We start from the raw sequence: 26,560 nt of genomic DNA, 5'->3' as shown, positions 1-26,560 counted from the left end.
CAGCTGCTGCATACCGAGCAGCAGTCACAGCTCGTCTGCCTGGGAAGAAGTGAAGGGCCGCAGCTCACTGCTAACGTGAAAAGAAAGTAGAAAAAGAAAGAAATCAGGGAGCTGTTGTTCTTTAAAATTACTCAAAACAATCCATCCATCCATTTTCTATGCCCTTTATCCGTCAGAGTCACGGGGTAGCTGGAGCCTATCCCAGCTGCCTATGGGCATTTGCTGGGCTGACACACAGAGACAGACAACCACACACTCACACCTCGGGGCAACGTAGAGCAGCCAATTAACCTGATGTGCATGTTTTTGGTATTGTGGGAGGAAGCCGGAGAACCCGGAGAAAACCCACGCAGGCACAGGGAGAACATGCAGACTCCAACCAGAAGGGCCCAGACTGGGATTCGAACCTGGAACCCTCTTGCTATGAGGCAATAATGCTAACCACTCAAAACAATCAATCAATCAATTATCAAAACAGATGGGGGTTAATAATCGATGCAGCTCTGAAGAGTTTCCATGTCACAGGGACAGTTTTCCTGGTTCAGCTCTTTTCTGACAGAAATCTGGTAGATCAGAAATGTTCTGCGAGATGAACAAAAGGATCAGTTCTGCATCAGCTGAGGACACGATGAAACAAGATTCTTACCCAGGAAATAATCTGTAAAAACTTCTTAAAGGGATTTTTGGTGTGTCTGGAGTCTCTGAAGGACTGCTGAGTGTTTCCAGTTTCTGTTAGCTCCACTCTGCTGCAGTTCAGAGGCTCATGCTCTACTTTTTACGCTCCACACAGATTTAGTTTAATAATAGAAAATATAATCAACAAATAGATTGTGCTGCGATATTAAAGTTTAAGATAAAACTTTATTGATCCCAGGAGAGAAATTCACAGGTGGATAAGGTACATAAAGTATTTAAACCAGCAGACACATGAATGCATCAATAATTATAGTCCAGTATATATTATACTTTATGATTATTCTTGATAATATTATTTAATATACTTTATTCTGAATTAGGCTTCTGCACGAGTACTTTTAGCTTTGGTACTTGAACTCTATTTTTTTGTCCTTTTTCTTTAAAATGTAAAGACGTTCACTTGTAACAGAGTATTTCTACACTGTGGTACTTTGTCCACATGTGAGAAACTGGAACACACAAGCCTGATGTCAAGTGAAAAAGTATAGAAAGTGGATTTGACACAAGCCCCCTCTTCAAAGCAGACGTGTGTCTTATGTTATCCATCATATTTGTAATTCCTGGATCGATTACTTGTGAGGAAGACTTTGGCACAAACATTCAGAAGCACAACGTGTCCAGTTAGACGGACGTTTTGTAGCGGTGAGATTATGTCCAAACTCAGCAGCTAAAGCTGAATCAAACAAAACGCTCAGTTATTCACTGTTAGAGAGTCTCGTCTGTGCCATTCATGACACCCTTATTTCACACATATGAAACAATGTGAACTTAAATCCAGTCCTGTTGGCTCTGTGGCCCAGGTGATCGGCGTTACGGAGATCTGATCCGGTCTCCTTCAGGGATCTGCGATGACGCTCGGGTCAGCGATCACCTCAGCCTGGAAAGCAACTCCTCTCAGGTCCTCATCAGGGACAGGTTTGCTTTGTTTTGTGATTACTTTTTCCATTACTACTGACTCCAGGGTCCAAACTAAACCTGAACAAGCAGTGTTCAGTTTTTGTTCACTACTGGCCACAAACTCCCAGAAAACTTCTGCTCTTTTAAATCACGAATTCAGACGTTTCTGACGGCTTTTATCCTCCTGTTTAACGTTTCTCTCGGTGTCTTCCCATACTGCCTTGTCTGAATGTCTCTTTGTGTCTGGTGTAAAGCACTCTGAACTGTCTTGCTGCTGAGAGGCGCCACAGAGGGACTTCAGCACACCTGAACTGAAACACTGCAGATTCAACTCAAGTTCAGTTTTATTCACTTAGCTCAAAGTCACAAAGAGGCCTCATCACTCGATTCAGATTCAGATGATGCAACCAGTGTCCTTTGTACAGGATCTCCCGGAGGACGAAGATCCAGAGAACCCCGAGGAGACCTCCTCCTCTTCGTCCGCCTCCTCCTCCTCCTCCTCACCATCTCCCCTGTACAGGACCTTCACTGGTTCTGCATCAGCCTGTCTTAAAGTCTACATCTCATCACAATCACACAAAATTCTCCCAACAAACAGCCTTCTGTGATGATTCCCTGATTCACTTTCTCCACCCTCAAACCTTGTTTCTTACAAACTGTTTCCCACATTATGTCCATCACTCAAACTAGTCTCAACTAGTATACATATCGGTCCTCTTGCTTGTTTTCTGACATGGCAGCTCAGCAGCAGTTAGGCCTCGTCCACAGAGCTGCTAATCTGCATTGGCTGACAATAAAAGCGAGCGTGATAGCGCTGAAAGAGTACGGGTGTTTCACGGCCAACCTCAACACACGCACATGAAATGCTAAGAATCACCTGCAGAGCTTTGACGTCAACAGGTCGACGTCCTGTGAAAAAACTCCACCCACAGGTGAAGGCTGCGTGACATGGCTGAAAGCTTTGCAGAAAGTCAGTGGAGTTTGACTTGGGATTGTTTGATGAAAGGCAAAGCAACGTCCTGGTTGTCCTGAGAGGTTTAGAGGAGAAAAGAAAAAGTATTTCAGTGAAGAAAATGTGATTCAAAGAAGAGGAGGAGGACATTTCAGTCACTCTCTTACGTACTGGCATTTTTTTCCACTAAGCTGCAGCCTGTCCTGTCCTGTCCTGTCCTGTCCTGTCCTGTCCCCCCCTGTGGGCCGGCCTCTTCCCAGCAGCTTCTGGTCCTGCTCGTGCTGCCTTCACTGCATATGGGACAAAGAAAAAACAGACTGAAAAGCAGTTGGTTCATGTCGTTGATTGAAACTCGTTTGAATGCATGAAGATTGATGATCCATGAGGATTTCTTCTCTTAAGTATATTTCTCCAGGGAGTTTTTCTTTCATGTTTTCTTATGTATACTTTCACCTGCATAGTTTCCTTCTTCCCTTCTACAGCTCATAAAATATTTGTGGCTATCAAACTCTTTAACTCATCCCTTTTACCCACATAGGACAATAACAATTTATCCTGCAGTACTAGCAACACTTTAAGATTGTATCCGCACCTTATCCGTTGCCATTCTGCACCTTATCTGCCATTATCTATATGATGCATATACTCTGTTATTTTTTATAGTACTCAGCTATTTTTATATTACTCTGTTATTTTATATTTTGTGTGATTACTTGATACTTTTGTTTGCTTCTTTGTATTGCAACCCTGGCACAACAATTTCCTGCGGGATCAATAATGTTCTTATCTTATCTTAGGTGCTATTTACTATTTGGAATGTGATTTGATAGATATGGAATATTATAGCTCATAGCTCAGATGAAAAGCATTTTCTTGTAGAAGAGCACAATAATGACATAATAATTCAAAGTGAAGACTCACAGTTGAATCGTGACTTTTCAAGTCAATATTACACAACTGAACAGATTAATTTAGAAAATAATCAAAGACACACATCATCTTGTACTTACAAAGTCGAATCTTGTACAGAGTAAATAAAATAAACAGATTAATTTAGAAAATAATCAAAGACACACATCATCTTGTACTTACAAAGTCGAATCTTGTACAGAGTAAATAAAATTGTGCCCTGCCATTATGATATGACGTATATCATTAAAAACCTTTCTGTGCTTTTTGTCTGAATGTGTTCCCGTGTCTGTTTGTTTTTCTCTTCTGTCAGTTCTTTATTTAACTCAGCTGTTAGAGTTGTGTTCTGAGCTGAGCAGCAGGTTGTCCGGTGTTCTGTGAACGCAGCGCTGCCATATTGTTGTTTTATTTTCGGGGCAGCGGCGGATTTTTCAGCTGCTGTTGCTGTCTGCAGATTCAGCGGTCTGTGGCGGGACAGGCACTGCTATACGAACATTATCTGGAATACGACCGAGCACCAAGTCACTGCACAAGTTATCGGACAACCAGTGGCGCCGTCGGGTATGTAGTTTTTCTGGTTGAAAAGTTGCGTCTGTTGATGTTCTGTCACTCTTTGCCAAAACTGGCTAAAGCTCATTCTGTGGGTCGGTGCTACTTTTCCCAGTGGTGCTAACTAGTTTGCAGCTAGTTAACTTAACACAGTCGGCTTTCCTAAAAGTCATGAACGGGGAGGTTTAAGATTGCCACGGCTGGTTGTGTGAAGTGACGAAGACGGGCGGGCTGAGTTGAGTTAGCTTCGGCTCGCGTAGCAGTGTTCTGGAAGCTAACTTCTGTGCTAAGCGGCTAACGCTGCCAGATGACACCGCTTTGCCAGACTTCAAAACTTCCAGAGGAAACGAGGAAAGTTGCTTAGTGGGCGAGAGTTGTGGGTGTAAAAAGAGACATAAACTCGTGTTGCCTTTACGTGCCTCTTCTTTGCTGGCTGCTTTCCGCCTAGCGGATAAAGTCACTGTGGGTTATTTATTTATGGAAGTCGGGACGGGCTGGAAAACTCGCCATTTAGCAAGTGTTCCATAGCTTATATAACGCTACGTGACGTACAAGGTTTTGAAGCTATTTGGGTTTATCCCACCCACCTGTGCATCACAGCACAGGTAAGCTTTTGATTAGTCAGGGGTCCTGACTCTGTTTTACCAGCCGTGTGGAAGTGAATGTGTGATCCTGCCTGCTGGTGAGACCTTCTCCACCACTAAAGGGGAAGTTTGATTTGTTGTTGCTTGAGTCTGGTCTGCAGTTGAAGTACAAGATTTTCAGACTTCTCTCATGACTGAAGCTTTAAAGGTTAAAGTTTGTTCACATGTTGTGTAAGCTTATTATCCATTTGCATCTAATAACGTGCCTGTTGGTTTAAGAAAGGAACTCCAGGCCCTTTGCTCTACATGTGTTGAAACTGACTTTCAAAACAAGAGGTTGTCACTCGTAACATTTCCTGTCTTTTTTGGCTAATATTTATTTTACTTCACTAATAGTTAAAGAAAAGAAAAGTGCCAAAATGGTCCAAGCACAAAAATATTCTATATAAAATATAATATATAAACCCAAAACAGCAAAAGCTTCAGATTTTGAGAAGCAGGAAGCCAGACTTTCTTTCTTCCCGTTTATTTTAAGAGCGAGAGGTTTTCTTCAGCTGCCTCTTTATTGTGCACTTAATGTGATATCTGCATGTGAAACAAGGATGTAAGCAAATTGTCCATACACACTTGATGTAGTGATTCTCCAAATAGTTCAGCTGTTCTGACTGGAAACTTTTTTTTTTCTCAGATTTTATGTAAATTATTGAACAATGACATCTTTCCTAATTTAAAAGAAATTTCCAATCTTGTCAGATGTTCTTGTTTCGTGTGGGTTAGTAGGGTCACTATAAGGTAAGCTTTACTGAACCTAACCACTTACAATTAGTATTTTTTTTCTTCTGAAATGTATTTGTTAAACATAAGCATATCAGTGGGCAGCTGCTGAATTGGATCAAATGAAAATCACATCACGACACAGTTTGTACCATCAGCGTGTTGTGGTGAAGCTGGTGATTTCCACCCTTGAAAGAAGTATGAGGATGGTGTTTAGTTGCTTGTTTCTGGGTGGGAGGTTACCATCAGCTCAGTCACATCAAAATGAAGCGCTAACAGGCAGCCTGTGCTCGTGGACGGGCAGGAGGGAAGACCAAGTCCATTTCAGCTGGACGTTTATCGAGCGGGAGAGTCAGGAATCAGCCTTTAAAGCTGCTGCAGCAGACAGTCGGCCGAGGTGTCTTCTTCCTCTTTGCGTCTCGGCATGGAAAAACTAGTTCTGCCGGAGCCGCGGAAGGCGGGGCTGGCAGGTAATCAACCCCACCTCCCGCCCTTTCACTCTGCCTGTACAGGACGTCTGCTCTGCTTCCTGTGTAATCTGACGCCCTGCACATAATCCAGTAGGTCTCTGTTTATAAATGGATGCAGATTAGGAGTGTGAGCAGAGCAGGTTACGTCCTGAGTGCCACGTCAGGTGGTTCAGGTAGACAATCTGATTACCTGAGATTAGTGAACGCTTGATATTAAGCACTAGAGCTTTTATTGAAACTTTTACTAAAGTGGTTACAGTGTGTATCAAAAATGTGTCTACCCATTGTTGTAATGTTAATGGGATTAAGATGTTAAATGGTGTTGAATGTGTTATTTAGAGCCTGAGGACAAACTGTGTTATCCATTGACGTCCTTGACTGTAAAACCTACTGATCACTACTGCACAGACTCTGGCTCCAGATGACATCACCAGAGTAAGATGGCAGTGCTCGTATCAGGGATATTTTGATTTCACTTTTGTGCAGTAGGAGGAAATGGAGACCAGCTGGCCATCTTTATACGTGTCAGTGACGGTGACAGAGACTACATGGTGCATTCAAGTGCACCCTGTAAACCTAGAAGTCTGTACTCAAATTGCCTTGATGGTAATTTAAAACAGGGAAGTTTTGATTTTTTTCTTCTTCTTAATTTTCTTTGCTGGAATCCATCTGCCATGTTGTTGTTCATTTGCATCTACCAGTCAGCTCGGCCAGTGAGTCAAAAAGTTTAATTTTGGGAATTGCATATCAGTTTTTCACAAATAAAATTGTTCTCTAGTGCAGCTGGAAAATGTAATGGATGTCAGTTTGGACCAACAGCCGTGAGCTTCATGCTGTTTGAATATTATTTTAATGCTATCTGCCAGACTGACTGAATTCAACTGAATTCAGCTTATTTATATAGCGCCAATTCACAACAAAAGTTAGCTCGTGACACTTTCCAATTGGAGCAGGTCTAGACCGAACTCTCAAACACTTTAATTATATTGTAATACAGAGAACCCAACATTCCCCCTTGAGCAAGCACTTGGCGACAGTGGCGAGGAAAAACTGCCTTTTAGAAGGCAGAAACCTCAGCATTGATTGGGCAGTAAAGTAACAGTGCAACCTAATAAGGACATCAGAGTATGCAATGAGTAACTTTCTAAACTTCTCATTTTCACATCTGTCCACGTTACTCAACTCTCTCACAGCTCACTTCTCCTCAGCAGGGCTTGTCACAGTTCAGTCACTGCAGGTTTCACATGCTGTTGTGCCATGCCAGTACAACCACAGTTTAATCCATCACGCCAATCAGCCTCCACGTCACAGACCCGAGACTCTGCGACGATACCACTGGTTAATCACATTCTTCATGTTGTTATTATTATTATTATTATTACAGCTTTAAATAAGTAGCCAAACTGAAACTCATGTCAGTGCTCACCTGCCTCAGAGGTATCTAAAGCTGCCTCACCTGACTCGGAACAGAACTTAATGTCTTCCCTGGTCAATTAGAAATATGCAGGCATGTGGCGACATAAAGACACAGAAATATGTCGGCCTTTTGCTGCACTGGTTGTGCCGTGTGTTGGATCATCGTGATCATTGATGCAAATGTGGAAGGCTGCTCCAGTAAACGTTTATCCTTCAGAAGATGTCACTGTCACTGTTAATTGCCAAAATAGGTGCTTGAATAATTAATTTTCTGTTGATTGACTAATTGTTTTAACTTTAGATTATAATATTAAAGTAATGATATATAATTATAATACAAAATAATAGCTACATGCAAAACGTTTTGGCTGGTAAGGAATATTCTTAGCCAGAGGATTTTTTTTTCATCTGCCAGTCAACTTGGCAGGTGAGTCAGGAAGTTAATTTTGGCCCCTGCCTGTGCAGTAACTGCTTGCCACAGAGTTAATGAGGCTGATGTTTAACATCATACATTCACATTCAAGCCAGTGTTTCAGTTCACCGTTTTAGTCCTTCTCGAGTTGTCTCGATGTGGACGCTGATGTGTACACTTTGCAGTGCTGGTATTATTCAGAATTAATCAAAATAGTTTCAGGGAACTGGAAACAAAAGTGGTCTTGAACAAGTCCCCTGAGACACATCACACTTTAGTGCTCTTATCTCAGAACCGTTAAATCATATTTTGTATTTCCTGTTCCTGAGAATGCATGCAGCTGCAGATAACAACTCTACTTATTCAGTGGCAACTTTACCCACAGGAAGTTATGCATAAAGATTAAATCAAAAATCACAGACACAGATAAAGGAAATGGTGTAATATATGATGCTTCAGCCATTAGAAACTCTTGTGTGCTGAACTGGGAACATACAGTGACAGGAAATGTATCTCACACATGAGCACACCTGTCTAAAATGAATTTGAATTATATTACTGTAATGTTTGAATAAATAAACACTAAAGGCACAACTTATGACTCACTGATCTTAGAACTGAATGGTTAACTAATCAGGTATCAGCTGTTAAGGCTGAACAATCCCAAACCAAAAAAGGCGACTGAATAAAGTTATGAAATTAAATCAACTTTTGACCTTTTAATAATCTAAAAACTGAAAATCTTATCTGTAATGTTGGGAGTCATCTTGTCAAAATACTGAATATGTAATTTTATTTAAATTTGAAAAAATATAATAAACTCCAAGTGTATCAAATATTAAAATAATTGAATCAGTCTACAGTTACATTAAAAAAGCAGAATTAATTGTAAGGAGCGGAGGAGGTTTAATCATTAAAATCATCATTTAAGGGTCAAAATGATGCAGTCTTCTGGTGGTTGACGATCAGGTATAATGTCAGGTGTTCTTGTAGCCCATTAGCGCTGACGAGGCTTGGCCATGTTACATCCAAAACGTAATCCTTTTCAGAGAAGATGATGACTGAGAGCCGCCAGTCATAAGGAGGTGGAAGTGCCCTGACATTATTCTCCTGCCAGGTAACGCGCATTTTTAACAAGGTGTGAAGTGTTGTGGGGAGATCTGGTTGTAGCAGGTGTTAATTAATGCAGGATTTTTCGTGGTTTGATTGGACAGCAGGAGCTCGTTAGCTCGTCTGCTGCTCCTCTGAAGAGCAAATCTGCCTGAAATCTGTTTCTCCAATCAGCAGTTGTTTTTGGGGCGCCCTTCAGCCACGAGAAAGTTGATGGAGGAAATAGAGAAGAAAGCAATCAGGGACATGGAAGTTTTGTATGATTTTTAGACTCAGAGAAACTGTATAAAATAGGGCTGCAACAAACCGTTGTTTTCCTTTGATTACCAGGCAACAGTGAAACTGATTTCCAAAAGCCCAGTGTGACCCCGTCACCAACGGAAACCCTAAATATTAAATTCACTATAAAGAAGGCACCTGTAAGGATCAAACAGTTAGTATTTTGTTTGAATAATTATGAAAATAGCTGTCATGGCTTGCCAGTTGATTGACCAATCGCTGCAGTAAAGCCTTTTCTCATGTTTGCGTTATAGATCGAACTTAATAAAGCAGACTGTTGTTTGGTTCACTGATGTTCTCAGTTTTGTTTTCAGTGACCCGACTAGTGAAAAACCTTTCCTGAGGCCGTCTAATGAAGGCTCAGAATACTGCAGCGTTGCATCAGTTCCTTCAGCTCAGGTCACCAAGTCAAAACACGCTACATGTCATGTGATCCCTGCCCTGCAGCGACGGTAATTATTCCCGTTTTAATTATTTTCATGTTGAAGGTTAGAAGAAGTGACTGTACGTGCGAACGTGTTGTCATGCTGTCCAAGTCTGCAGCGAGTTGTGGATTAATCAGTGAAAAAAGACTCTTGATCGCTGATTGATCATTTCAGTCATTTTTGAAGCAAAAATGTCAAACATTTGCTGGTTCCAGCTTGTTGAATCTTTGTCATATCATTTTGGACAAAAGCAACTTAAAGATGGAAACTGTGATGAACATTTTTCAAATTTTTTTAAGATTTTTATCGGTAGGCTGAACGATCAAATGTGAAAATAAAATGCAGATTTATCTATAATGAAAATAATTGTTAGTTAGTGTCCCGAGCTGATCGATGGCCTCAATAGGGAGGCAGACGCTGCCAGTTCCTATGTCCTGCCTGTGGTTCCCCAAGAGCAGCTGTGATTTGTCAGATAATCAATTGGTCACCAGTCATCGACTTAACTGTCAACTGTTTTGAAATGTAATCACTTTGAGTTGTTTAAGGAAAAAAATGAATGTGAATATTTTCTGCTTTCTGTAGTGTTCAGTGACAGTTAACTGAATAAGTTTGAGTTGGGGACAAAACAGGACACTCGAGGACATCAGCTCAGCTTTGGAAAAAAGTGATTGACGTCTTATAGACCAACAACTAATTGATCAATTGAGAAAATGACAGACGGTGAAAAGAATGCTGCAGCCGTAGCTTCCTCACATGTATGGGAGCCTCCACTTGTTGTCTCAGCTGTTTGGATTGAGTAGAGGCTTGAGGGTGAAATGATTTAAAAGGGTTTGTGTTCATGGGCCGTGCAGAAACACCCTGAAGTGACCACATCATCGTCACGGAACGTGTACTGAAGCCAGAAGTCGGCTCGCGGCTCGCGGCTCGCTGCTACCTGTTGCCTTGTTTTGCACTGGAAAAGCCCAGAGTTCGACCTGCTGCACACACGAGTGGAGCAGAATGAGGGAAACAGATGGAGGCCTGTTCAGAGCACATTCCTCAGAAACTCCATCCTGTCAGGCCTGTTTTTACTGCACAGCACCAGTTCACACTGAGCCACGAGCTGTGCCGCTTCAGGTCGCCAGTGTGCGCTTCAACCACAGGTCAGGAAAACTGTGCACTCGGAGACGTTACGCCAGCTGTTGACTTTTATTTAGTGCCAGCTGAGCTAACGTGATGTTTGGCTCCGAAGCCTTGACCCATGTGTTTTGATTTTAAGACTGAGTTGCACATATTCAGGCATTTATTTGTGTTGTGCATAAAGCAGCTGTAGTCTGCATCATGTGACAGTAAAACATTGAAGCTTCAGGTTTAGTGGTGGTCCAGGTGGGGTGACCCGCCTCCTCATTCATGTGGACCCTCAGGGTTGTGTGGTGGTTCTGAGCAGGTGTTTCTGAGTCCCTGTGTGGTGCCGCCGTAACCATCGTAGTCCTGAGGTTTACCTTTGGCGGGATGCTGTTTTCAGCTACACAGGACGCTGTGGCATTTTAGCGGCGCACAGAGAAACTGTTTCTCTTGTTTATGTGATTGGCCTTCATATCAGCCAATAACGATCAGTGGCAGATTATGCGAACTGGTGGAGGGAATTTCAGTTTTGCTTAGTTTTTTTATTAATTATTATTTTTAATTTTGAATTATTAATACAAAGTGCATGATGGTAACTACAAATAGCTACAAGTTGTAGCCCTTTACTCCCCTCCTGAGAGTTTCCTAAAGTCTGAATGTAAGTTAGGATATTTGTTTGGCGTCAGCTGAAGCAGTTTAGATCAGCGTGCAGGATATTAAAACAATGATACTGCAGTTTTTAAACAAAAAAAGCTGATGTTGAAACTTTTACTCTGAAAGTTTCTCCGTTCCTGCTGGAAGCCATATTTCTGCTGATGTCAGCACGCGGCCTGAACAGGGAAAGCGTTTCGGTTGGGGAGGCATGTAATCGCGGCGCTCATCAACGTTTGAAGACAGCTGAGGTCAGGAGGGAGCGACTGCTGGAAATGACTGTTTAGGTCATTTGCTTTTCTCTAAGCTTCTAGGAGATAAAACTGAAGACTTAAAAGCTGTGAGCTCATTTGAGTCATGACTTATTGCTCTTAGCCTCTGAGAAAATTTTACTGCACTGTCTTTGCAAATATGTATTTGCAAATGTCTTTGTATGGTCTCCTGAAACGGCTGTTTGTCGTGAGCACTTGTGGTTTTATTGAGACTATTAAGGCAATGTGGCTCACAGCCCGTGTTACATACACAAGCCTGACGTTTCAGAGTAAGAGCGTTTGGCAGAAAGTGACGTCTCAGTGTAGCTGAACTGTCATCTGTCACAAGGTTTGCTCCTTGTTTCTAACCCTGTATCACTGTGGTGTTTCATCTGTTCATTTGATGGTGAGAGCAGAGTGTTTATGTGACTGGAGGCGGCTGAGGGTGAAAACAGGTTCTTAAAGGTTTCAGAACAGAACGGTGTCCATTAATCAGTGTCTCATTGTCTTATCGGAAGCGTGTTCTTCTAACACGACATATGATCCATGATGACGTGAATACACGTTGTGTCGGTGTGTCCAAGTCTGTCTCATCCAGTCTTTCCTCTGGAGACAATAATACACTTTATGTAAATAGCACATAGAGTAACATAGTGATTTTCAAAGGTCAGGCACAAAGCAATGAAATAAGTGAAGTGAAAACAAAGCAAAAATGCCAAAGGATAAATTAGTTATGTCTGACTATAATGATCATGATAAACAGGAAATTGTTCAGCTGTAAGCCGCCCATATTCTGACAGATCAGATGCCGCGATCACTTTAGCTGGTAGACGATGGTGTAAACAACAGACTCCCATTGACTGCTTTGTGATGACAGTGGAGATGGTGTGTATTTCAGGAAACATGACGACACTCCTGGAAACCGTGCACTCTGAGCGTCATCTGTTTTCTTGTCAAACTGTAATTGAGACCAGTTTGTCATCTTAATAACAGGCCTAAAACGTTACTGTATGGAACTGAAGATACAATATAATATGTTCTGTTTCCAGCTGATGAACTCTCAGCTCCTCCTTGCTGCACAGGAAATGGTGTGTTTTCAGTTAGCAGGAGCAGGTTTATGCAGGAGAAGACTTTAAACAAGCGGTAGATATTTAAACTTTGACAGTAGGGTTAGACCGAATGTTACCTCCAGATGTCGGTCTTCATTCAGCAGCTGCTCCCGTTGAGCCGCTAAGTAAGAGTGTAGCAGCACCACAGTCCACCATTACAACCGAGACACAATAAAGTCAGATTTCCACCTTCGTAGGAAAAAGTGCTGCCTAACTGAGCTTTTTACTGCCCAGCATGATGGCACACTGTTTGACTAAGTGCACTGCACAGGTTTTTTTGAGGTGCGTAATATTTAAATAGGAAATGATGAGTATTACAGCTGAAGGATTGGTACTGAGTCCAGGGTCTGCTCTGCCAGAGTACCCAGCCCCATGTGACCTGGAAAACTGATCATGACCCTGGATGTTTTGGCTTCAGGTTGTTCAGTTGTCCCTTTTAAGCATTGTGGGCAGGTCTGAGTATTTTCAGCTCGCTCTTCCGGGTTATAAAACAGCCTACCGGTACATTGCTCCTAGAGTCAGTCTGCCTGACCTCCCCTGTGAGGTCTTGTCTGGATGTGTTCCTCACAAAGTTCCCAAACCTGCTCGAAGCTTGAGAGCCGCTAATTGAACCTTTCCCTCAGGTTATACTTATGACACACAAAGTAGTCATATTACATGTTGTTTAATTAAAGATTTTAGTGGTAAAGCTCTGTGTCATTTTCTCATTAAGAGTGGGAAAGTACCACCAGCTTTCAGGCGTTGACTGGAAAATGAAATGGTGTATGCTGGCCTACATAAGGAAGAGCTAATCATGTTTTTAAAAGCAATGTTAGTCAATCTGAAACTGGATAGATGATAAGAACTGTTTACTAAGTGACCAAAGTGCACAGACACAGTAACCTCTGGGCTGCACATACTGTAATCAACAATAAATGCAGTGCTGGTAAGCCTAATAGTAGCACTAATCATTTTTCCATTCATGCCTCACAGGAACCTTCCTGTTTACATCTTATATAAAATAAGCAGATTTTCAGGGTCCTCATGCTGCTGTCATTTGTTGCGTAAATGTGTGCTAATCTGCTTTTAAAAATGCCCTTCCAGGCTAGTTAACTAGCTGGGAACATTGGTTCAGTGTCCATACCATCACCTCTCACAACAGATTAACCTCCGGTCCTGTTATCAGTGTTCACGCTCGCACTGTGGGCTTGTAATCCTGTGTGTAAACCGACAGGATGTTGTTGACACGTCGCAGCAGGGCGGCACATTCAGGTCAGCCACAAGCTGATAAGGGTTTCTCAAAGGAAGGCAGTCACACTGAAATGAAATACTTAATCAGGTGGTGCTTCATTGTCAGTCACAAAAAAGGAACATTAATCCTCACCTCTTTCACTCCAAAGCTGCAACTCTTGCAAAACCTGTTGTCAGCCGTGGTACAAAGTTGACTTTGTAGGTGTGGGTCCATCACTCTACCTTTACACTGCTGTCTGCTCCACATCGATTTCTGGATTTATTTGGCACTTTTAAAGTTAAGGAGCTTGTGTTGATCAGTGCTGATCAGATTATCACACGTTATTGGTTCTGCTTGCTGCCTGCTTTCTCCATGCTGTTGCTTTTTATGTTGCAACTGAAAAGCAGCAGCAGAAAAAGAGAAACATACCAACAGAAAGTCAGCACAGTGACGCTGCCTCACATTCCCCCTGCAGCATAAATGGGTGTCCTTGTTGTGTGTGGCTGCTGTTTACTGCCCACAGAAACTCTCCTTCTTTCTTTCTTTCTTTCTGTCTTCACTCCCCTCTTTGTCATCGTCACTCTCTCCCTTTAGCGTCTGACTCATCGCTTCCCTTCCCTCCCAGGCCTCCCAGTGTGGTATCGCTCGAGGTTTAAGTGCTGCTGCTCTTGTTGAAGAGCTGAAAATCCTGCATCCTCCTTTTCATTTATAGGCCAAGAAACAGGCTCGCAGATCTGTCAGGCGTCTTTTTGTGTTTTTAAACCCAATCAGGCTGGAGGGATTGGGTGGCAGATTGAACTGTCTCTTGTTATTAACTTGTCAGGTTCTGGGTTAAATAGCTCTATGACATTTTTACTTTTCGATGCCAAGATGAGAGAGGTCATTAGCTGCATAATTTTCAAGGTGTCTGCAAGATTCATCAGACAAAATCCCCAGATTTTGCAAGACTTTCTGTGGTAGCTGAAAGGGAAATCACGAGGAGGGAGCTGAGCTCTCTTTACACTTTACACCGGTGGTGTACTCACTGTGGACACCTACTGTGCTGGTTTGGGTTTATGATTCTTCTTCTTCTACATTGTTTCAGTCAGTGTTTTAGAGACGTTTCATGTCGTCTCCAGCAGCATCACACTTATCCATCACAGTTGTTGGTTTCTCTGAAGCCGCCTTCGTCCAAAGTCATTTTTTACTTTTACTTTTGTACTGATGGATTTATTGGTCAACGGTTAACAGACCAACAAAGACTAAAGTTAATTGTCATTGCAGTCTTCTCCATCTCTCTCAAACTTGTGGTAAGCTGTGCAAAACAGAGTTGGAGTTTCACCATCCAACAAAACTTCAGTCTCCAGGACAGATGAAATGGTTGCAGGGCTTCACTGCGCTCCTCAGGCGCTTTCATCGTCAGCTCCAGAAGAGATTGTCAAATGGCTACTGGGATGACATTTTGTCCAACTATCAGGAAAAACAAAATAAAATTACTCCCACAGTTTGTACTCGAAGAGACAAAGTTACGTCTGTCCCTGCCTCTCAAGGACAGGTTGGCTGTGACCTGTTCTGTGCTCTACACCACCTGTTGTGCCAAGTCTTTGTCCCACCTGTTGGAGATGGAGACAAAGTGGTGTATTTCCACTGTTTTCTCTTGTTTTTTGAAGGGCATTTCAGTCCTGATGGTAAATGACCGGATGTTGTAAGCTGAGAGAGAGGACAGCACTGCTAATGAATTAATCATCAGGCTTATCTAAAGCCACCACTGTTCCTGTAACCTCAGGTGGCACAGCCAGTCGCCTGGGCTGCATTGGCATTCAGCACAACAAACTCCGGCTGAGCTCTACCCATGGCTGAGAACAGCCTTTCATTTTCTGCCTTTCTCTCTCATTTCCAGGCAGTAATGTCTGACTGTGTGTACCTGGTGGAGTCAGGGTAATATTTTGTGGCACTTTGTGGCAGCTGGAAGGCTACAGTATAAAAGTGCTGATCCGTGAGAGTGCAAATCAGTGCGCACACTGAGAGCCGCCGCTCAGCCTCAGCCTGCCATTTTTATGATGAGTCATTTTATTGGTTAGTTCATTGACAGAAAATCTATCAACAGCAGTTTGTATGATTTTTTTTTTTTTAACAGTTGAAGAGCTTAACCAAGTAATATGGTCAAACATTCTTTTATTGAAGTGTCTTGAATTAGTTTGCTTTGTACTTCTCATTCACAGTAAACTGAATATCTATAACTGTATGTCACAACAAACTAAAATTATAGCCTGAGAACATTTATGTGTTTTCTCTGTAATTTGTACTGACTCACATAGTTCTGCCCAGGAGTTAAGAAATGACAGACATGTGAATTAAACTTGTTTCCCATATGTTGTGCAGTGTAAAATGTAAATAAAAACAGGATGCAATCATTTGTAAACAAACACAAAATGTTTCCTGAGAAACAAATACAGGATTCTTTGTCAGAGTGATGAACGTCGGCAGGATGCCAGTCTTGTGCCCAGTCTTGTCCCTTTCACCGGTTACCAATGAACCTGTTTACCTGTTAGGTAAACAGGTTCACCTGAGCTGTCAGGTGAGCTGTCCTCAGCTTTCCCAGTCTTTTGGTTGTCCCTGTCCCAGCGGGTTTGAAAGGTGTTGCTGGCTTCACATTCAGAATGAGCAGATATGTACAAAAATCTGTGATGAGGTCAAGCAGTAAATATATTGTCTTTGCACTGTTCTCAGTTGAGCAGCAGCCAGTTGCCACCTTTTTGGAATCAGTTTTGTGAAATGTTTTGCCCTGACCCGGCTCAGTTTAGACTACATCAGTGTGTCCACAGCTGGACGACCGATGTGCTTATTTTCTGAGATGACACGGCAGCTGGTAAAGGTTACCTCCTCTGAGGGTGAGGGTCCGACGCTTTCCAGCTGCCTGATAAACCCAATCGGTCCCCAAAGTGGGATACTGACAGCAGCTGTGCTGTCATCTCCACTGCCGGGCCCTGTGACGGGTAACAACTCAGTGAGGACGATTAGAAACCTGTCCTCAAGACTTTTATCATCGTCAGTACTATAAAATCTTAATATCCAAAAACAAGAAGCATCATTCACATTCACAAGTTTGGTGGTGTTTTGGTCCGTATTGAAATTACTGTGCAGTTCCACCGCAGCATAAAGATGCTGTATTGGACTGAGATTCAATGGGGGCCGTTTGAGTCACGCTGAAGAAGCCAGTCTGAGCTTTGTGATCCATCAGAAGGAGGGTACAGTGTGATCATCGACACAAGGCAGGATGGATGTATCAACACTAGAGACACTTGTACATCAACCGCTGCATCGTGTTCAGTCACCTGAATCACCTTCTTCCACGTTCTGCTGCTGCTGTGTTACTGTAAATGTATAGTTTAGCTCTGCAGATGCTGTTAGTGAGGCTGGTAAACTGACCTTGAGTCAGCAGACTTTCTGTCTTTATCCCTCTGGGATTTCTTCATTCCTTTCTCTCAGCATGATGGTCTGCAGAAAAGGGAAGTGATCATGTGTAACCTCAAGGTCTCGCTCATGTCTCAGGAGACCACAAACCAGCGTGACTTGTCAGAAAGTCAGTACCACCCGTGTTCGTTCACCCCAGTGGACTGCATTGTGCCAGACAATACAGCTGGTATGTCACAGTTTCACTGCAGTGGCACTCAGTGGATGTAGTGCTGAAATGATTTGTTCATTAATCAGTCAGTCGACCACCAATGATTTTGACAAAAGTTTGAATAATTTTCTAAAGTGCTTTTCTCTTTTTTCTATCTTTTTTAGGGTTTTGGACTTTTGGTTTGTTTATTTTGGCTTGTCATGAAATATTTAGTTATTTTGGAATAATCAAATGTATGTATTGGCCAAGCCAGTGAACTATGATGAGTGATTTTGTCCTCCGATTTCGGTTTCTTTCATCCTGTTTGTCTTCCTGTCTTTGCTGAAACGTTTGTCAGAGCAGAGCAAAGGAAGCTCATTCTGGTTCCTGTCATATTTTCTGCACATTTTCAGTCCGTGCGTCTCAGTTTGATTACTGGGTTCGGAGCCGCCGGCCTGTACTTATGTGTGTTCTGTTTCCAGAGCCTTTGCTCGTTGTGTCCTCATCTGTTTGCCCATGGGAGCTGGCCAAATTGGCCAGTAGCTCCAGCAGCGGGCAACGGGCCCTCGCTAACAGGGCTGACATGTCAGCAGCAGCTCGCTCTCTGGGTTATTAGTGTGCAGATCACTGGGGAGTCCAGCACAGGCTGCACTGGCTTGTGCTGACTAATTAGCATTGTTTCCAGCTCTGTGGGCGCAATCACACCTACACTTTGTTCCTATGTGTTACAGCTCTGAGGTCAACTTTCTTTTTCTGTTGTACTTTTAGAAACTGTTTGATGGGCTAGTTTTTGTGTCACTGAAGTGATTAGTTAATTAATTAACATGAATCGGTTCTGATAAGCTAGTTTTTTTGTAGAACAGACTGGTCAAAAAATTGCTGTATTTGTCCTTATCTGTCATTTGCTGCTTTTTTGTTTCATGTCAGTGAAAACGGAATATTTTCAAGCTCTTGGCTGTTGAAAAGAAGACATTCAAGAACAATTTGAATACATCTGATTAGATCAGATCTGATTAGACCTTTCTCTTTAGGATTTTTATTATTTCCTGACCTTTAATGGAATAGATGATTCAATGTTGGTTGGAAAAACAAGACTGAAAAGTCTAAAAGCCACACATCTGTGAGGCTGTACAGCTGGAAGCTAAAGGCAAACATCACATGCTAATGTTTAGCAAGTACAATGTTCACAGAATACACCTCTGAAAGTATTTGGTTATAAATAAAAGAACTGAACAAATAAAGATTTTGACCTGGTGGTGCTGCTGAACGACAAGGACAAAGTCAGTGGGATTCATCCTCTGGGGACCGTGAATGGATGACCAGAATTTCACAGCAATCCATCCTACAGCTGTTGTAATAATTGAGTCTGGATCTAATTTGTTGTTGATCAGAGCATCAGTTCATTTTGTTAGGTTCAACTTTGGTTAAAATACGCCTCGGTGCAGTCGAACAGATCTGCAGTGAAAAGCACTGACAATTCAAATCTAATTTTAGACAACCGTCACAGTCTAAAGAACACAGCATGTGCATAAAATCTGAGTTTACCCTTTTCAACCAATCACAACAGTGGGATCTGCTTTCACATCTGACATCGCGGCTCTACTTTTTGTGCAGCCTGAGGAAAAGAATTCAGAATTGGTTCATTTGTAATACTTAAGGCTCTTGTTTGTAGCTGTGTGTGAAAGAGTAGGATTAAAAGGTAATAATCCCTCCACTCCATTTATTCTGGAAAGCATCTGTGGTTACCTGCTGTAGAACAACACGGTCCATCAGGGCCACCTGAGAGCACAGCAGTGAGACTGAAGGAATGAAACCTCCTCAGTCTGGCTCAGTCAGAGTGGGAGTCATTCAGGCTGAAACCTGTCTTCACCACGGACACACACACACACACACACACACACACACACACACAGTGAGAGCCAGGTGGTGTTTTCAGGCTGTTCACAAGCTACTATAAAGAGTCTATGAAAGCTTGCTGAGTGGATTTAGTGCAGAGATGTGCAGACCACACACACGCTTCAGCTGATGAAAGTCTCTTCATCTGACCTGTTCAAACACAACATGCAGTACGAAGCTCGTCACCGCTCGTCACGTGGTGAGCGTGTCCTCTGTTGTAGGACGGTGACTCGTCTCAATGAGGCCTGAGGGTATTTTTTTTAATTTACTTTATTAATCCCAAGATGGGAAATTACTTCTCTGCATTTAAGCTATCACTCGTTGAAACGCACACACATGCAACATGCAGTGAAACACACAGGAGCAGTGGGCTGCATCAAGCGCCTGGGGAGCATATTGGGGGTTAAATGCCTTGCTCATGGGCACATCAGCGTGGGTGAGGGGGGGACATTACATATGCTGTCAGACGACTCAGATGTTTCTGTGTAGGGCTGAGTACGTCGAAGGAAATCGGTTATTTGATTGGGCACAACATGTGAAATGTCTGAAAGCTGAGATACGAGAGGGTGCACTAAATGTTGTCTTAATGTGATGTAGAGTATGGCAGATCAACAAAATAATCAGACAAATAAATAGACTATACGCTATCAAATAGAAATAATGAGGATGAGCCATGACTTGTTCTGCCATACTATGTTGCCGGTGTTGTAAGCCTTTTCACTGAGCGGCTGGTTAGTAAAATGATCAGCAGTGGAAGCAGTGCACTGATATGTCTATGCCAGGCTTTTATTGTGAAAAACAGAGTCTGTCTGCTTGAGTGACAGTTTTCTAATCGGTGTGATCAGCAGATTCCTGAGTGAAATCCAGTTTTGGGGTTCCAGTTGAAGCCACACTAACAGACTCTGTAAAACCGGACCATGTGACAGGTCTTCCAACATTGTCAGTGACGTTGGCGGCCTCAGACGGTCGTGGTGGTTCCGGCCTTGGCAAAGTCCTCTTGGAGGCCGGTGAGGAAAGAGGAACCGTGACTTGATGTGTGCTTTCATGAGAGGAACAGATGCAGACAGTGTAACCAGATGATATGGGGACAAACGGGCACATGACAAGGACAGCTGAGTGGTTTTATTGGTTGAAATGAAAGAATCTGAGAACAAGATGGACATTCTATGAAAAATGTTTGTGCTTTAACCTAAAAACGTTCAAACTGTCCTGTCTCCCTGCAGGTGAGGTGAAGATGGTGGACCGGCTTGCGAACAGCGAGGCCAACTCCAAGCGGATCGCGGTGGTGGAGGGCTGCTTCGGCGCAGCGGGCCAGCCTCTGGCCATCCCCGGCCGCGTGCTGATTGGCGAGGGCGTCCTCACCAAACTCTGCCGCAAGAAGCCCAAAGCTCGCCAGTTCTTCCTCTTCAACGACATCCTGGTCTACGGCAACATCGTCATCCAGAAGAAGAAGTACAACAAGCAGCACATCATCCCGCTGGAGAGCGTCACCATTGACACGGTGCCTGACGAAGGCGACCTGCGCAACGGCTGGCTCATCAAGACACCTACCAAGTCCTTCGCCGTCTATGCCGCCACCGCCACCGAGAAGTCCGAGTGGATGAACCACATAGGAAAGTGCGTGGGAGACTTGCTGCAGAAGAGCGGCAAGGCCCCGACGGGCGAGCACGCCGCCGTCTGGGTGCCCGACTCTGAGGCGACGGTGTGCATGCGCTGCAAGAAGGTGAAGTTCACGCCGGTCAGCCGCCGCCACCACTGCAGGAAGTGCGGCTTCGTGGTTTGCGGGCCGTGCTCGGAGAAGAAGTACCTCCTGCCCAGCCAGTCATCCAAACCCGTCCGTGTCTGTGAGTACTGCTACGTGCAGCTGACATCAGGAGGCCTCGCGCCGCGTTCGGACTCCATCAGCCGGCCGGGGTCAAAGTTCAACAGCAACAACCTGTCAGACGATGACGACGATGACGACAGCAGTGACTGAGGGACGAGCCGTCCTCCCGGCCCCTCCCCCCCACGGCGAGGAGGAAACTCTTCTGTGTTCATGTTGTTTCTTTCTCTCCCGGATGATCGAATCGTGCTCCGCCGTGAGATGAATTCCGCCTCTGAGGATTAATTCTCAAACCAAAATATTTCACTTTTTCCTCTACTTCAGCAGGGATAAATATTTTCCAGTGATTAAACAATGATGTGGAATTAAACTGGGTGACCAGCAGCTCTGGGAAGAAGACTCTTCATGGCCTCCACTCGGTCGGCCTCGTCTCTGTTGACTCTTAATTAGGCTGCAGTTATTCACTACAGAACCTGGTGCTAACGAGAAACGCCCCCCTCCCCCCTGTGTCCTCATCTTAGATTAACTTCTCTCAGAGCCTGCTCGCTCTCTGTTCTGCTAACTTTGTGTTCATGAACTAAACAAGGTGATGGTTTGTAGTTTCTGCAGGGAAAAGCGAACGTTTGGGCACATCTCCTCCAGCCTTCAGATGTTAAAACAAATTCTCGAATTCTGTGTTTTTCTGCCCTGTTTTATGAAATTTGTCTCCAGTAAGCCGAAGCAAAGATCCCTTTTATAAACGACAAAGTATAGATATTAGTCAGAACCCAGCTGACCTAATGTAGTTGCTTCTGACGAATCAGCTTAACCTTTTCTCACAGTTTGTCCAGTTTCAAAAACAAACTCTTAACTGGGCTCTTAAGCTTTCTGCCTACGCCGTCCCGTAGTGCCTTGTAGACAACCGAGCTCAGCCTTCAGTAAGAAAAAGGTCATCTGTTAATGAATCCAGGCGGCCATCCAAACAGGGACTTCATGATCGGGTGACTCCGAAACACATTACACAGAATGGAGAGTGTGTGTGTGTGTGTGTGTGTGTGTGTGTGTGTGTGTGTGTGCGTGCGTGCACTGTAAACCGAAGAGCAGCGAGATGAACCGCCCTGCCAACAGACAGGAAGAGTTTGGGCGTTTCCTGGAAGCTTTGAACCCGCCATCAGCTCTCACATTACAATATGTTTGTTTTAAAGCCCAGCATTCGTTTTCGGATTGAGCTGCTGAAGGGTACGTTTTCCACTACGTCAGGTTAACGAGCAATAATCCGCGGCTTCCTCTCACCTGAACCTGGTTTGTGTTTTACACACCAGAACGTCTTTTACAAGACGGCATTGTTGTCATTTTTAGGTGATGTTTGGTGGGCGAAGGACCTCAGCGGATACAGAATCTCTTTCATGTTAAGGTTTTTAGGAGGAGGTCGAAAAAACATCAGAGCTGCCAAAACCAAATCAGCTGCTTGTTTCTCCCCCGAGTCCGAAGACGAGGAGGCGATGGCAAAGAAGCTCAGTAAGCTGGAGCTACGCTTCTCTCAGGTCGCATGCAAACAGGAGCCAACACGCTCCTAAAGATCATTTTTATTATTAATTAATCACAAATTAATTGTTTAGCCAATAAAAAGTAAAAAGGAGTGAAAAAAGTTGCTTCTTTTGTCCATCCAACAGTCCAAAACTCAGGCTCTTCACGTACTGTCAGAAATGACAAAGAAAAGCAGCGAATCCCCACATCGAAGACGGTGGAACCAGAGAACCACTGAAACGATTCGGTCATTATCATAATCGTTTGGTGACTTTCCCTGCAGCCCGGAGAAGTTTAGTTCCAGCTTTGGTGGGAAAAATGTGTCACTACTGCAACCCCAAACGTCCCAGGGAAACCAGCAAATCCATAGCGTTAAGTTACTGGTCATTATGTTCCTGTAGTGGACGAGGCCTGAACCTGGAAGACGGACAGAGAGAAGTTTGTCCATTTTGGACGGACACTCGCACAGATTTTGTTTGTAGCGAGATGCATGAAATATGAAATGACAAAATCAGGGATGTGATATAGACATGAAGACATGCAGAGCGGTTAGGCTGACGCCTCAATGAACAGGAAGTTTTAGGTGTTTTGGTGTCATGTGATCTCGTCTTGCAACACAGTCTGTGTCATAACTTGCTCAGTAGTTGAGGCGGTTTGCTAGAAAGAACTGGTGAGGAAACCAGCGCCACAGTTTCCCTGTGCTCGTCAGAGGGCCACAGGGTGTCGCAAAACAAACGCACCCCTGTGGCCCAGCACCTGCCCGCACAAGATAACAGGCCGTCCTTCCCTCCTTCCTTCCCGTTTCAGAAGCAGAGTTTTCCCAGTCTTCTGGTCATGTGACCGGGTGTGAAGACCTAAGTCATGTGATCAGGTCACTGAACAGGAAGTGAAAAGGTTCAGAGAGCTGAGGTTTAGAAAGTCTCACAGATGCCACCAGTTTCTCTTCTCAGTGGCTCCTCGAAGAGTTTCATTTCTTTTTAAGGAGGCAGGAGTGACTCAACTCACACCTCACCTGTTTTCTCATGTTTCACAACACACTCTTACAGGTTGGCGTGACTCATTTTGGGAGCCAGAGGATTTTAATAACTTGGCACATGATTATTTTTAATGAGTGACTTTTAAGTTGTTGTGTTTGTGTGGCATTAACTCTAGTTTTTCTTGGGTCTGCTCAGTTCATGGTACCTGAGACGAGGCTCAGGACTTGGACACTACTGGGATAGTCGGTCACGGGCTAAAGTGCAGAACACGCCGTCTGCGTCTGCGTCTGCGTTTGCGGCTGCGGCTGCGTTCACACTGCAGTTGAAAGTGACCCAGTTCTGATTCTTGTGATCTTTTTGCCTCGAAGACGAATCTTTTGTGTCACACCTTGTGACTTTATATAAAGATGGACGACATGAGAGCTGCCCAAAAGCGAAGCCAAAACATCTGGCTCGCCCCCTGGTGGCTGGCTGCAGAACTATTCATAAACCCTCCTCCAGATGATGTCACCAGAACAAGATGGCAGCGCTCATATCAGGGTGTTTTGGCTTTGTCTTTGGGCGGTGGGAAGAAATGGAGATGCGTCGGCCATCTTTATATACTTCAGCGATGACTGTACTGATTTAAAACATCTGCTCCCTCAGATGAAGGTTGAATCAGCTGCTCAGTCGTCCACTGAAGGACATTTTCATGTTGGAATGAAACTCTTCAGAGGTGCGCAGTCATATAAAGGTGACAGGAACAGGAAGCATCTCGGTTCATCTTTACCCGATCTCAGACAGGAAACCGCTCCGCCTTCACACAGACACTCCTGTGTCAGAGCATTATCTTTGTCCACAGTCCGTTATGTGCATGTTGGACGAAGTCACAGCGGCGAGCAGCACCTCGTCTTAACTGCAACTCAAAAGCAGCAGAAGAGGGAGAAGAAAGGGATCGTTTTATTTTCTTTTTGATTTTACAGATGTAGTTTGCTGTTAATGTTTGCGTTGCTGCAGTAAAAACAAGCGGAGCCATTAGAGGAGAATGCGTTAATGATCACTAAGCAGCTGTCCTTTATACTCGCTGTGGCCGCGGTGCTGATGGAGGAGCACGACGTGGGGCCTCAGGCTCGCTGTGGATTGCACTCAACAAAGTTGGCACATTGACTTTGGTCCAGGTGGCTTCATGCTGTTAGATCCACAGAGACGCTGTTGGATGTTTTAAAATGAATCCTGTCGTTTAATCCTGTTGATTTGGGGTTTTTTTTGTACATTTGTACAGATGTGTTTTGGGTTTGTTTGTTTTTGTTGTACAGGAATGATCGGTTCTGAAATGACGCTGTGCCCGGCCTTCCTCCTCCTGTTGCTCCTCCTGTCGGTCGCATCTCAGCAGCATCTGCAGCTTCTTCACACAGCAGCATTACATGGTAGCAGCAGTCGCAGTCCGATAGGTTGATTCCTGACCTACTCCTGGAAGCTGATTTGTTAAGCATCACCTGGTTTCCTCAGGTAGATTCCTCCTGGAGAAAAACAGTTTCTTGGTCGAGTGAATTCGGTTTCTGATCGGCTTTTTGCACGAACACACAAGGCTTGGAGTTGTTCCCACAGCTGAACATTTGACTGTTTGTTAAAATCAGACTGTGAGCTTCTTGAGGTTCTGCTTCAGTTCTTCTGGTGGTGAACTGGATGTGCGTGACTTTACAAGCTGCAGATGCTGAGATCTGGTGAGGAGGCAAAGTGACGAGGAGACGCGTTGGGACAGCTGAAGGACAGAGAGCTCGTTGTGTCCTGATGTGGTTGTGAGAGCCGCTCACTTCCTGTCTCCAGGTTTATTGATGTTCTCTCTGTTGCTGTTTGGTGGGTTAATTTTGTTGTTTTTTTTTCCTTAGTTTTTTTTTTTTTTTTGCATTTTACTTTAAAAAGCTTCTAAAAAGGGCTTCAATCAGAATGTAACCCAGCATATCATTGTTCTTTACTAATTCAGAAACTTTAAGGATATATTATATATAAATAATGTATTGCTTAAAGCTGGACTGTTGTGTTGTGTTGTTTCATTCAGGACTCTTTCATCAGACTGAAAATGGTCACAAACAAAAAATGGTGGAAATTAAAGCACTCGAGCTCACCAGCACTCTAACACACTACACTTCACTTTACTTTGCACTCTATAGGGCATTTATTGGACAACTTCAGCTGGTACACAAATCCGCATTTCGACACAGGAGGAAAAACATTGTCAAAGAATGAAACTTGCCAACAGTACATAAAAATGAGGCTTGAATAGACCAGTTATTTATGATAAAAATAATTAGCGAGTGTTCTGACAGCTGATTAACTTATTCACACGGGTGTCAAAGAAGCTGGAGTAAATGGAAATGTTTAATTAATATCTGCATAAATAGCACATTGTCAGTTATTTTCCTTTCTGTAGAGACATAGTTTGCCTAATTATATAATTATGGACCATCCATAACTACATAATTATTACACCATTTACCCCGGAGCACTGAAAAGAAATGATACAGTGGTGCCTTCAAGTGCAGTCGAGTTGAATAACCAGTTGGTTAGTGGTTTTAAATGTGGTTTTAAAGTGGTTTTAAATGAAAACTTTGTGAGAGCTACAAATTAAAAAATTTGAGATATACACTTTGTAGTAGTAAAAAGTGTTGTTTGTTTACCGATGTGTTAGACATAAGTTCAGTCTGAGGTGTTTATTTAAATTGACTGCATTTTAGATGGAAATACTATAAAATATATAGTAAATAAATAATATATATATATATAAAATAAATAAATATTCATCATTAACAGCAAAAAGAGTTAACTTCATAAAGTAAACTAGTAAAGAAGTGAAAAGTAAAATATTTCATATCTTGCATGAAAAAGAAAGATTAAAGTAAAAGATGTGTACTTGAGTAAACTTTCCACTCCTGCTTGACAATGAAGAGTCATATTCACAAGCAGCAAGTGAAAGCAGCACCTGGCAGCTCCCTGCATTT

At 43.3% G+C, this 26,560-nt stretch overlaps 1 protein-coding gene and 1 long non-coding RNA gene across 4 annotated transcripts; one reads left to right on the top strand and one right to left on the bottom strand.

Moving 5' to 3' along the window:
• Window positions 1-852: 852 nt before the first annotated feature.
• On the bottom strand, window positions 853-3,817 carry LOC124064806. The gene is made up of 3 exons (XR_006844323.1): window positions 3,638-3,817; window positions 2,717-2,835; window positions 853-2,621 (listed from the first exon to the last, which is right to left on the bottom strand). It is a non-coding gene; the product is annotated as an uncharacterized LOC124064806 (long non-coding RNA).
• A 41-nt stretch (window positions 3,818-3,858) lies between these two features.
• On the top strand, window positions 3,859-25,594 carry plekhf2 (pleckstrin homology domain containing, family F (with FYVE domain) member 2). 3 transcript variants are annotated; one of them, XM_046399587.1, is made up of 2 exons: window positions 3,859-4,015; window positions 20,501-25,594. In XM_046399587.1, the coding sequence occupies exon 2, from the start codon at window positions 20,512-20,514 to the stop codon at window positions 21,250-21,252; it is 741 nt and encodes a 246-aa protein (XP_046255543.1). In that variant the 5' UTR covers window positions 3,859-4,015; window positions 20,501-20,511; the 3' UTR covers window positions 21,253-25,594. The 3 variants fall into 3 exon arrangements, with proteins under 3 accessions (XP_046255543.1, XP_046255544.1, XP_046255545.1); XM_046399588.1 differs by lacking the exon at window positions 3,859-4,015 and adding an exon at window positions 4,625-4,685; XM_046399589.1 differs by lacking the exon at window positions 3,859-4,015 and adding an exon at window positions 8,480-9,500.
• Window positions 25,595-26,560: the final 966 nt, after the last annotated feature.

Source organism: Scatophagus argus, chromosome 9 (genome assembly GCF_020382885.2).
Source record: "Scatophagus argus isolate fScaArg1 chromosome 9, fScaArg1.pri, whole genome shotgun sequence".
In the NCBI taxonomy this organism is placed as follows: domain Eukaryota; kingdom Metazoa; phylum Chordata; class Actinopteri; family Scatophagidae; genus Scatophagus; species Scatophagus argus.
Note: the sequence above shows the minus strand (reverse complement) of the source record. Positions and strands in the feature narration are given on the sequence as shown.